General features: G+C 39.0%; 1 protein-coding gene across 2 annotated transcripts in view; it reads left to right on the top strand.

Annotated features, from left to right (window-relative positions):
- Positions 1-13,534, top strand: part of pappa (pappalysin 1) — a 234,272-nt gene that overhangs the window by 183,829 nt on the left and 36,909 nt on the right. For both annotated transcript variants that reach the window (XM_062959690.1, XM_062959691.1), the window contains exons 18-19: positions 4,544-4,691; positions 11,743-11,852. In XM_062959690.1, coding sequence (XP_062815760.1) covers positions 4,544-4,691; positions 11,743-11,852 — 258 coding nt within the window. The remainder of the gene's footprint in view (positions 1-4,543; positions 4,692-11,742; positions 11,853-13,534) is intronic.

The raw sequence follows: 13,534 nt of genomic DNA, 5'->3' as shown, positions 1-13,534 counted from the left end.
CTTCCCATGAGAAAAGGAGGCCCCAAACAGTGAACAGAATCCTGCTTTCCCAGAGCAGATCTGCCACTCCCAAGGACACCATCTCCACTGAGCATGGCGGGTGAACAGCGTCGCTGCCTGTCACACCTTCTGGACTGTCATAAGGTCACTTATATAGCAATATTTTGCTGATGATGTTGTCCCAAAGTTGTAAATGAATCATAGACGTCTTCTATCATGGAATATCCTCAGTTTCCTGGACCAGATGTTGATTCCTCTTGATTGGTGTTAGCAAACACAAGCAGCTCTGCCCCAAAAGTTCATCAAGTTAGCAAATGTTGACAGATGTTAACAGATGTAAACATTTCTCTTATCAGTCACAGTTCTTATCACAGTTTGCCAGGCGTGTCAACTATTTCAGGTCTCATTAGCAGGTTTTAATTACAATTCCTGAGCAGGTAGCTAATGGTTTGCAGGCCTTAGTCTTCATACTGGTGTCTTCAAATTTCTAGCTCTCTTTCACTCTTCCATTCATACCACATATCATATATGCATATTTTGGTCACAGCATCCCAAATTGTCCAAATCACTCATAGGGGAGAAAGGACACAATTATGATACTTTCTTCCGTTCCATTTGTAAATTTCCATAGGGTAAACCAATTTATCTTGCTTCAAAACAACATTCACTGCCAGGCTTGAAAGCAGAAGGCTTATTTATGAAAGAGCCTTGATGGATAGATGGGTGGGTGATGGATGGATAGATGGATGGGTAGATGGATAAATTGGTAGATGGATAGATGGGTAGATGGATAGAGGGATAGATGGGTAGCTGGGAAAATGGGTAGATAGATGGATAGATGGGTAGAGGGGTAGAGAGGTAGATCGGTAGAGGGATAGATAGGTAAATGGGTAGGGAAAATGGGTAGATGGGTAGAGACGTAGATAGGTAGAGGGATAGATGGGTATAAGGGAGTGGTAGATGGATAGATGAGTAGATGGGTAGATGGATAAATGGGTAGATGGATAGAGGGATAGATGGGTAGAGGGGTAGAGAGGTAGATGAGTAGATGGGAAAATGGGTAGAGGGGTAGCGAGGTAGAGAGGTAGAGGGGTAGAGGGGTAGAGGGGAAAATAGGTAGAGGGGTAGATGGATAGATGAGTAGATGGGTAGATGGATGTGTAGAGGAGTAGATGGATAGATGGGTAAATGTGTAGATGGGCAGATTGTAGAGAGGTAGATGGGTAGATGGATAGATAGATAGAGAGGTAGATGGATAGATAGATAGCGAGGTAGATGGAAAATGGGTAGAGGGGTAGATGGGTAGAGAGATAGATGGATAGATGGGAAAATGGGTAGATGGATAGAGGGGTAGATGGGTAGAGAGGTAGCTGAGTAGAAGGATAGATGGGTAGATGGGAAAATGGGTAGAGGGGTAGAGAGGTAGATGGATAGATGGGTAGAGGGGTAGATGGAAAAATAGGTAGATGGGTAGAGGGGTAGAGAGGTAGCTGGGTAGATGGATAGATGGGTAGATGGATGTGTAGAGGGGTAGATGGGTAGATGGATAGATGGGTAGATGGATATGTAGAGGGGTAGATGGATAGATAGGTAGATGGGTAGATTGATAGATGGGTAGAGAGGTAGCTGAGTAGAGGGATAGATGGGTAGAGAGGTAGATGGGTAGATGGATGTGTAGATGGGTAGAGGGATAAATGGGTAAATGGGTAGATGGGCAGATGGGAAAATTGGTAGATGGATAGAGGGGTAGATGGGTAGAGAAGTAGATGGGTAGAGAAATAGATGGGTAGAGTGATAGATGGGTAGATGGGAAAATGGGTAGATGGGAAAATGGGTAGATGGGTGGAGGGGTAGATGGTAGGGAGGTAGATGGGTAAATGGGTAGATGTATGGATGGATGGATGGATGGATAGATAGATAGATAGATAGATAGATAGATAGATAGATAGATAGATAGATTGCCATTTTCCCCAATCCTCTAGCCCACTTGGCCATTGCAAGACAATTGCTGATTAAGGGATTCTGGGAGCTGTCATCCAGCCAAATGATTTCCCCTTCCTCTGACTTAATGGGAAAAAGGATCTTTTGGCACTCCAGACTGAAAACAGATATCTGCCCTCTCAATTTCGGGAGGCTTCCAAAAAACGGACTGAAAGCAGGGACACGAAACGGGTCAAAGTTTATCTTGAATGCACAACCCAACCACGCACCACTGGTCATGCAGCTCATTCCCTCATGTTGAATGTCCCTACCCTTGAGTTACATAGACATGAAGTTCTCAAATGGTTCTAGATGTTCCATTATCTTGTATTTATTTTTCAACCCCTCCTCTACATTGCTCTCTTTTCCTTTTCCTTTTTCTCATCGGGAATGACCCAAACTGTTCAAAAGGACTGTCTGACTCCTTCTCTCTCTTTAAGCATATATAAAATGTAAACAAATGGCATAGTCTCTTTCCATCCTGAAAAATCCCAGACGGGATGGACTAGACCTTTGACTCTTGGCTCAGTTGGGTTTTGTCTCTCTCTCCTCCTCAAATACACATAAATGTGCTTGGGCAAAGAAGGCCACCAACAGCCTTGGCAGCTTTTGTCCAACTTCGTCCTCTCGGTCTCGATTTTTAATGGAGGAACCTCTTGTTGATGTCATTGGAAAGGTGTGCCCCAAGGCACTTCACACTTCGGGTCAGAAATGGAAACCTCAGCCGCGCATGGGAATCACCCCACAAGGGAAAACCATAGTGGGGCCAAGTTGGAATTTTTTAAATGTTTATATATGTATATAATAACTCTTAATGCATATGTATAAAAGAGGAATACGGGGATTCAAATACAAGTCCCCAGTCTTTGGTGGTATCGTGGCCGAAGGGGTTTATATTGCGCCGAGCGAGGTTATTCCATCCATAAAGCGCATGTGTCTTGGTTCTTAACAAAGAGGTGATTTCTGGGGACATGGAGGCAGCAAAGGAACGTTGTTTTTTCTCCTACTAGGGAAACATAAGCTTGACTGTGAGGGAAACCTCCCCTCTCCCCAAATGGGGATCTATATAATTTAATAGTTAACTTTATATGATATGTACCTTGGCACTTAGACCAGTTCTTCAGTCTTGCTGGAATCCAAACTTTTTTTTATTTTTCCCTTCTTCCCGGCTTACGAGGAGGATTAAACCATTAAGAGGCCATAATGGTGCTTTATTTTTTGGCTACACAGAAATTTGAAGTCATGTTGGTCATGACACAATATTTGTGTGCATCAAAGCATCCAAAAACAAAGACGTCACTATCACAATTTTGGATGTTGGGGGATTTCAGAATTTTGGATGTGGGATGTGAAGCCTATAGATACGGTGGCGCAACGGATTAAACCGCTGAGCTGCTGAACTTGCTGTTCGAAAGGTCGGCGGTTCAGATCCGGGGAGCGGAATGAGCTCCCACTGTTAGCCCCAGCTTCTGCCAACCTAGCAGTTCAAAAGCATGCAAATGTGAGTAGATCAATAGGTACCGCTCCGGTGGGAAGGTAACGGCGCTCCATGCAGTCATGCCAATGGCCATATGACCTTGGAGGTGTCTACGGACAACATAGTGTTACATGTTGTTATCATTTAACCCAGTGATTCCCAAAGTGGGCGCTACCGCCCCCTGATGGGTGCTGCAGTGATCCAGGGGGGCGGAGATGGACACAGGGGTGGGGCCAGAGGAGGGGCGTGGTTTCTTCCCAAGAGCCTGAGACAGGGCTGAGAGTGTATACCTGTCCTAAGGCGCTTGTTGGGAAACAGAGGGTGGAGCCAGGGAATGGGGAAGGGCCTCCTTCGAAGAGCCTGAGACAGGCCTGAGCCTCTATATCTCTCCTGAGAGGCCTTTTAGGACTAAAGGGCGGGGCTAGGGGCGAGGGCGGGGCCTCTTTCCAAGAGTGCGAGACAGGGCTGAGCCTCTATACCTCTCCTGAGAGGCCTTTTAGGACTAAAGGGCAGGACTAGGGGCAGGGATGGGGCCTCCTTCCAAGAGCCTGAGACAGGGCTGAGCCTCTATATCTCTCCTGAGGCGCTTGTTAGAACATGGGGGCAGGGTATAGAGGTTCAGCCCCGTCAGGCACTTGGGAAGAGGCCCCGCCCCCTCCTCTAGCCCCACCCCCTGTGTCCTGGTAGGTGCCGCAGGACAGGGATAGATGCTCAGCCCTACCTCAGAGCTCGTAACTCCACCCATCTCAGTCCTGGCTGCCCATTTGTGGCCCTGCCCACCTCCCCTCGCAGCCTTGCATCTTGGACTAGGGGAGAGACTCAGCCCCGCCCTCTTGAGCAGGAGCCACGCCCACCCCTCCAAGCCACACCCCCTTTCCAGGGAGCGCTGAGGCATATTTTTTTCTGGAAAGCGGGCGGTAGGCCAAATAAGTTTGGGAACCACTGATTTAACCTGTTCCATTTGCCAACAGAAAGGAGTCTGGGACTTAGTTCTCTCCATGCAAGAAAGGGGTAAAATATGAAAACTTCCAGGACATATTTCTATTTTATTTTCTTTTGATCTCTTTTCCTGCCTTTCTTCTCCAGGGTCAGGAGAACAACGTGATCCATTGCCGAAGAGACGGCACCTGGAGTGGTTCATTTCACCTCTGCCAAGGGATGCAAGGAGAATGTGCCCACCCCAACAAGCGGGGCAGCAGCCTGAAGCTTCAGTGCCCGGATGTATATGGAATAGGTAATTATTAGGCATGTGCATTTCGTGCCCGTTTTGTGCTTCCGAAGGTGTCGCAGGTACCGAAGTAAATGTGATCCATGCACAACTCTAATATTTATAGGTGCTAGAAACCTTGGTTCCCATTGGGAAAGTCTTCCAGAGTCCAAGTCCAACACTCATACCACTACAACATACTGATTCTTAGATCCACCATCATATATTATAAGCTGACCTCTCATTACACTACGTAACATTTGGAAAAAAATCTGTTCCTGGTTTGAAAGTGTTATTTCCTGTTTAATTATGTGCTCCTTACTTTGAAAGTTGTTGCTATCCTCCAAACACTTCGTTTTTGTGGCTGCCACAAACTACTGTATATACTTGGGTATAAGCCGATCCAAATATAAGCCGAGGCTTACTCGGATCTTATTATTATTACTTTTATTATTCTACTCTATTTATTATTGCATGTATTATTTTCCTATATTTGTTATTATTATTATTATTACATTTATTATTTTACTCTATTATTATTAAAAGGATACATAAACACATTTACATTGAAGAAGATGAGAAGAATGATTGGATCAGAGTTAGACAGTCTTATCTTAAATTTGAGCTTTATGTAAATATTCAAAAACATTTAACCTACTGAGGCCTCAATTAATGTAATTTTATTGGTATCTATTTTTATTTCTGAAATTTCCCACCCTCAGTTTATACTTGAGTCAATGATTTCCCAGTTTTTTTATGGTAAAATTAGGTGCCTCGGCTTATATTCAGGTCGGCTAATATTCGAGTATATATGGTAATAATAATAATAATAATAATAATAATAATAATAATAATAATAATAATAATAATACAGGAAAATAATACATGTAATAATAAATAGAGTAAAATAATATATGTAATAATAATAATAATAAAATAGAGTAAAATAAATGTAATAGTAGCAACAATAATAGAGAAAAATGATAAATGTAATAATAATGATAATAATAATAATAATACAGGAAAATAATACATGTAATAATAAATAGAGTAAAATAATATATGTAATAATAATAATGAGATCAGAGTGAAATAATAAATGTAAATAATAATAATAAAACAGAGTAAAATAAATGTAATAGTAGCAACAATAATAGAGAAAAGTGATAAATGTAATAATAATAATAATAATAATAATAATAATAATAATAATAATAATAATAATACAGGAAAATAATACATGTAATAATAAATACAGTAAAATAATATATGTAATAATAATGAGATCAGAGTGAAATAAATGCATTAATAATAATAATAAAATAGAGTAAAATAAATGTAATAGTAGCAACAATAATAGAGAAAAATGATATACGTAATAATAATAATAAAGGAAAATAATACATGTAATAATAAATAGAGTAAAATAATATATGTAATAATAATAATAATGAGATCAGAGTGAAATAATAAATGTATTAATAATAATAACATTGAAAACATTGGCTACAAAAATGCTTTGGATAATCCAGAACCTTGGATAAACGAGTCTTGGATAAATGCGACTCTACTGTAATAATAATACAGGAAAATAATACATGTAATAATAAATAGAGTAAAATAATATATGTAATAATAATAATGAGATCAGACTGAAATAGTAAATGTATTAATAATAATAATAAAAATTGAGTAAAATAAATGTAATAGTAGCAACAATAATAGAGAAAAATGATAAATGTAATAATACCAATAATAATAGAGAAAAATAATAAATGTACCATATATTCTCAAGCATAAGCTGACCTAAATATAAGCCAACCAGGATCCTCACCCGAGTATAACCGGCCTTTTTCAGTCTTAAAAAAAGGGCTGAAAAACTAGGCTTATACTCAAATACATACAGTAGGTTGAATTGGATTGATTGAAAAACTAGAGCAAAATTTGCTGCAGGATTGGATACCCTTCCAGCAAAAAAATTAATAAACTTTTTTTTCATGTTTTTATTTTCTGATAGAACCAGTTAGGAAATAGCATTTATAACCCAGGAACAAACATCATAGTGTTATATAGTGTTTATAGACTTGTGTGAAAGACCCAGACCTGCTTGGGAAGGAGGGAGAAGGAGCGGGAGGCAACCCAGATGAGCTCACCGCTCTGTAATGATGCCAATTATGGATCTCGTATCAAAACAATTCAGCCCGGCTCCTTGTTCCCGAAGTGTAAATTGCACCGCTGGCTGCTGAGCCAAGAGAGACGGGAGCAGCAGCATCCTCTCTCTGTGCGATGTGTCTTCATATCTCTCGAGAAAAGGTGACCTTTACTTACTTACTGGGGGGAAAAAAGGCTGACACCCAGTTGTTCTTTTTATATATATCTTTTGGTGTGGAGGAAGCAATGAGCAGGGAAGCTGCAGGGTAAATAGGACATTGCCTGAATTCTGTGTGGGGCTTATAACTTTATAAACAGCCTTGCGAGCGCACACAATTGAATTGTTCCATCATGTCGATGCAAGTTGGTAGAATGATGGATGATTTCAGCCTAGGACAAAACAACAAAACTACACATCCCAGAAACACTAAACTTGACAGCACAAACCCTCATATCGGAGCAATATCTCGGAGCTCATTTCCACATCAATGCTGGCTTCAGTTTCTCAAAGTACCACCTCCGAAGACCAGATTTCGGAAGCTAGCATGCAAAATTCAACTCTTCCTCAATAGACGGCAATCACAATTACAGGGAAGTTCTTTTGCATACTAAAATGTATAGGAGCGAAATAATAGGAGATCATGCAAACCACAGAAAGATGTGAATCCACTATACCAATGATGGGCAAGCTTTTGCGCTTGGTGTGTCAAAATTCACCAAAAAACCTAGCATGACTTGGGTGGTGTGTCACTTCAAGAAAAAAAATCATAATTTCGTAATATGTATAGTTTAAATGTCAAAAATATATAATTGTAATATATAACTGTATTTAATAAATCAAAAACTATTTACTACCCTTATTTCCATGTACAACAATCTATGGTACCTCTTGCAGTTTCCACGCTGATTTTTCTCTATTCTAGTTTCAATGTAGTCATGAATAATGAATAATATAATCTATCTATATATATAAAAGAGTGATGGAATTCTGGCGACCGCCAGAACAACAAAACTAAACACCCCACAACCTTGAAAATTGACAACACAACCCATCATCCACGCCTCTAGGTTGATACAACAAAAAGAAAAGAAAAATAAAGTCCTAATTAGAGGGAGAGGAATAATTGTTTTTATCCAATTGCTGTCAGTTAGAAGGCTAAGCTCCACCCACTTGGTCTCCTATCAACCCACTCAGCACAGGGCCATTTCAATCAGGCCTCTTCCACACTGCCTATAACATACAGATTATCTGATTTCAACTGGATTATATGGCAGCGTAGACTCAAGATGAGCACCAAATCCCCAGAGTCAGACACGACTGGACTTAATGTCAGGGGAAAACCTTTACCCTTTACCTTAACCACCACCAATTCTTCAATACTTTATTTCCCATACCACCAGACTTCGCCACAGCAATGTGTGGCCGGGCATAGCTAGTGTATATATATATATACATAATCATTCTATTCTATTATTATTGTAGTATATTATTATATTATTGAGGTAAATTAAGGTAAGTCGTGACTGACTCTGGGGGTTGGTGCTCATCTCCATTTCTAAGCCGAAGAGCCGGCGTTGTCCGTAGACACCTCCAAGGTCATGACTGCATGGAGCGCCTTTATCTTCCCGCCGGAGTAGTACCTATTGATATACTCACATTTGCATTTTTTCGAACTGCTAGGTTGGCAGGAGCTGGGGCTAACAGCGGGCGCTCATTCCGCTCCCGGGATTTGAACCTGGGACCTTTCGGTCTGCAAGTTCAGCAGCTCAGCGCTTTAACACACTGAGCCACCAGAGGCTCCTATATTATATTATATTATATTATATTATATTATATTATATTATAATAAATAATAATAATAATAATAATAATATAATATATTATTATATATATTATATATATTATTACTATTATATTATTATTATATTATTCATTATTCATGACTACATTGAAACTACAATAGAGAGAAATCAGCGTGGAAATAATGGTATTAAATAGTTTTTGATTTATTAAATACAGTTATATATTACAATTATATATTTTTGTTATTTAAACTATATCTATTGCGAAATTATGTTTTTTTTCTCCAAGTGACATACCACCCAAGTCATGCTAGGTTCTTTGGTGAATTTTGACACACCAAATGCAAAAGGTTGCCCATCATTGGACTAGAATCATAGTCCACGAGGGCCATCCAATACAACCCTATTCAACCAGACAAGATGATAATAATAATTATTGTCATTATTAATATGTATTATTATTAATAAATATCAATATTAATATTTATTATTAATAATAAATATCATCGTTAATATTTATTATTAATACTGTATATACTCGAGTATAAGCCTAGTTTTTCAGCCCTTTTTTTAAGACTGAAAAAGCCCCCCTCGGCTTATACTTGGGTGAGGGTCCTGATTGGCTTATATTTGGGTCAGCTTATACTCAAGAATATATGGTACATGTTGGATTATGGTTGTATGTACAGTAGAGTCTCACTTATCCAACGTAAACGGGCCAGCAGAACGTTGGATAAGCGAATATGTTGGATAATAAGGAGAGATTAAGGAAAAGCCTATTAAACATCAAATTAAGTTATGATTTTACAAATTAAGCACCAAAACATCATGTTATACAACAAATTTGACAGAAAAAGTAGTTCAATATGCAGTAATGCTATGTAGTAATTACTGTATTTACAATTTTAGCACCAAAATATTACAATATATTGAAAACATTGACTACAAAAATGCGTTGGATAATCCAGAACGTTGGATAAGCGAGTGTTGGATAAGTGAAACTCTACTGTATATGAAATGTAAATCAAGTGTTTTCTGCTGTTTTGCAAGAGTGTGTGTTTCAGCAATGAAACAGTTAACAGCAGGCTAGTTTTGACTGACAGCCTGCTATGACCTATCAGGCATGGTTTCCGGTTTTGGAGGTCGGAACTTCCTTCAGACTGAGGAATGTGCTTTCTTATCTCTGTGTGTGTTGAGCTGTGCTTGCCGAGGCGAGAGGCATAAGAGAATGCCAGCTCAGAGCGATGGCTTTTGCTGTGCTTTGTAAATATGTATTATAGATATTGAATAAATGTTTGGACTTCAGACTACTAATGTGTTTGAGTCTGACATTTGAACAGAGGAATTGGTGTGGCAGACAATTGCAACCAATTCATCAGGGTGCTGGACCAGATGATTGATGGTGTTTGGAGAAACCCACCCTGCACGCACCCTGAACCCCACGCTGACAGTACATTTATTATTTTTCTCTATTATTATTGGTATTCTTACATTTATTATTTTTCTCTATTATTGGTATTCTTACATTTATTATTTTTCTCTATTATTGTTGCTACTATGGTATTACATTTATTTTACTCTATTTTTATTATTATTATGAATACATTTATTATTTCACTCTGATCTTATTATTATATTTATAATTTTACTCTATTTATTACTACATGTATTATTTTCCTATATTTATTATTATTATTATTATTATTATTATTATTATTATTATTATATGTATTATTTTACTCTATTATTATTAAAAGGATACATAAGCACATTTACATTGAAGAAGATGAGAATAATGATTTAATCAGATTTGGACAATCTTAACTTAAATTAGAGCTTTATGTAAATATTCAAAAACATTTCACCTACTGATGCCTCAATTAATGTAATTTTATTGGTATCTGTTTTTATTTCTTAAATTTACCACTCTCGGCTTATACTGGAGTCAATGTTTTCCTAGTTTTTTTGTGGTAAAATTAGGTGCCTCGGCTTATATTCGGGTCGGCTTATATTCGAGTATATACGGTACATTTATTTTACTCTTTTCTTATTATTATTACCGTATATAAGGTAATAAATATTAATACTATTTATTATTAATATTATTAATATTTATTATTAATAATAATATTTATTAATAATAAAATATTATTAGTATTTATTATGAATAATACAATATCAATGATAATATGTGTTATTAATAATACATTATTAATAATAATAATAATAATAATAATAATAATAATAATAATAATAATAATCCCCAAGGGTACACAGAGCAAATTACAGCATATAAACCAGTGGTTCCCAACCTCTCCTAACAGATGGCTAGCTGGCTGGGATTTCTGGGACTTGGAGTCCAAACACCTGGAGGCCCAAAGGTTGGGAGCCAATGATACAAACATGTAACATTACTAATAATATTACCATATAATGATATAGTACAATATAGTAATTTGATGCTTATATGGCGCTATGCTAATAATATATTGTATGTTCATTTGATTTGTAAGCCGCTCTGAGTCTCCTTCGGGGTGAGCAGAGCGGGATATAAATGTAGTAAATAAATACATAAATATTACTAATAATATTACCATATAATGATATAGTACAATATAGTAATTTAATGCTTATATCGTGCTATGCTAATAATATATTGTATGTTCATTTGATTTGTAAGCCGCTCTGAGTCCCCTTCGGGGTGAGAAAAGCGGGATATAAATGTAGTAAGTAAGTAAATAAACAGACACAGGCAAACATTCGATGCCTTGTTACAATCACCATCTTCAGAACCCTGGACAGGTCCCATGAGAAGATGAATCTTGGGCCCCTTCTACACGGCCACTTTGAACTGGATTATAATGCAGTGTAGACTCAGCTAATCCAGTTCAAAGCAGATAATGTCGATTGCCTGGTTTTGATAAATCTGGATTATATGGCAGCGTTCCTTCAATAAGGTCTGGTTCATACGAGCTTAGTAGTCTCCAAGGATCCTGAATTGTTATTTTAGAGGGGTAGAGTCACTGCATGCTAACATCAACCTTTTCCCAATTTAATTAGATGTATGAAAAAGTATGGAGTAGATGAATAATGTGGCCACTCTCTCGCCCTCCTTCTTTTTCAGGAGCTGAGTGTACCATCTTGTGCCTGGATCATCACACTGAACCCATTGTGTTACCTGCCAACGAGACAGTAGATGACATCCAACACTGGATGAAGCCTCCAAGAGTGAAGGTCAGTGTCCATAAATGTGTTAATGTGTCTTGATGGAGAAGATCCAGAAATTGCAAATGCACACACACACACATAAACACACATTCCCAATCCCCAATGCCCATGCTGGCTAGGAAATACTCAGAGTTAGTCCAGAAAGATGGTTGTGCCAAGGTCTCAGAAGACTACCATCAGATGTGGACTTTGTTTTACGAAAGGTCGGCAGATCAAACCCAGGGAGCAGTGTGAGCTCCCACTGTTAGCCCCAGCTTCTGCCAACCTAGCAGTTTGAAAGTATTATTTTTTTAAAAAAATTGAATTGAATTTTGCCAGAGATCTTCTCAGTCCCACTGGAGACATTGCCGTGATCACCATATCATCAGCGTAAAGCAAGATGTTGGTAGTTCCGGACAGAACTTTAGGGCCATGTAGACTGTCAGAGGACAATGTTTTCACGTTGTCATTTATATAAGGACTTTGTTTTACGAAAGGCAGGCAGTTCAAATCCGGGGAGTAGTGTGAGCTCCCACTGTTAGCCCCAGCTTCTGCCAACCTAGCAGTTTGAAAGTATTATTTTTTTAAAAAAAATTGAATTGAATTTTGCCAGAGATCTTCTCAGTCCCACTGGAGACATTTCCGTGATCACCATATCATCAGCGTAAAGCAAGATGTTGGTAGTTCCAGACAGAACTTTAGGGCCATGTAGACTGTCAGAGGACAACGTTTTCACGTTGTCATTTATACAAAAGTTAAAGAGAAAAGGGGCTAATGTGCACCTTTGTCTCACACCAGTTGACGTTTTGATTTCATTGCTCAGGGCTCCCCTGGGTCCAAGTCTGACTTTTAATACCGTATCAGAATAGGTAAAGGTAAGGTAAAGGCTTTCTCCTGAAGTTACGTCTAGTCGTGACTGACTCTGGGGGTTGGTGCTCTAAGCCATTTCTAAGCCAAAGAGCCAGCGTTGTCTGTAGACACCTCCAAGGTCATGTGGCTACTGGCATGATTGCATGGAGCGCCGTTACCTTCCTGCCGGAGCAGTACCTATTGATCTACTTACATTTGCATGTTTTTGAACTGCTAGGTTGGCAGGAGCAGGGGCTAACAGCGGGCGCTCATTCTGCTCCTGGGATTTGAACCTGGGACCTTTTGGTCCGCAAGTTCAGCAGCTCAGCACTTTAACACACTGTGCCACCGGGGACCCCATCAGAATACGTATCAGAATACAACGTAATAATTGAAGTGAGTAATCTTCTGTCAATTCTTGTGGCAGCCAGCTTTTCCCATAGTGTGTTGCGGCAGATTGCGTGAAACGCTGAAGACAACTCTATAATGCTGTATTCCCTCACTTATCATGGGGGTTACGTTCCAGGACTACCCGCAATAAGTGAAAATCCGCAAAGTAGGGACACTATATTTGTGTTGTTTGCAAGTAGCGTCTCTGTCCCCTCCTCACCTCTCAAGTTTAGCCTCCTTTTCTCTCCCTTCCTTAGGCTTCTCCTTAGGAAGGAAGTAGAAAGTGGGATTTATAAGAGATTTATAATATTATTTTATGATTTAGACCAGTGATTCCCAAAATTGGGCACTACTGCCCCCTGGTGGGCGCTGCAGCGATCCAGGGGGTCGGTGATGGCACCTATTAGGACACGGGGGCGGGGCCAGGGGAGGGGCCTCTTCCCAAGTGCTGGAGACAGGGCTGAGCACCT

This window comes from Anolis carolinensis, unplaced genomic scaffold (genome assembly GCF_035594765.1).
Source record: "Anolis carolinensis isolate JA03-04 unplaced genomic scaffold, rAnoCar3.1.pri scaffold_7, whole genome shotgun sequence".
In the NCBI taxonomy this organism is placed as follows: domain Eukaryota; kingdom Metazoa; phylum Chordata; class Lepidosauria; order Squamata; family Dactyloidae; genus Anolis; species Anolis carolinensis.
This window is presented reverse-complemented; position numbering and strand designations above follow the sequence as displayed.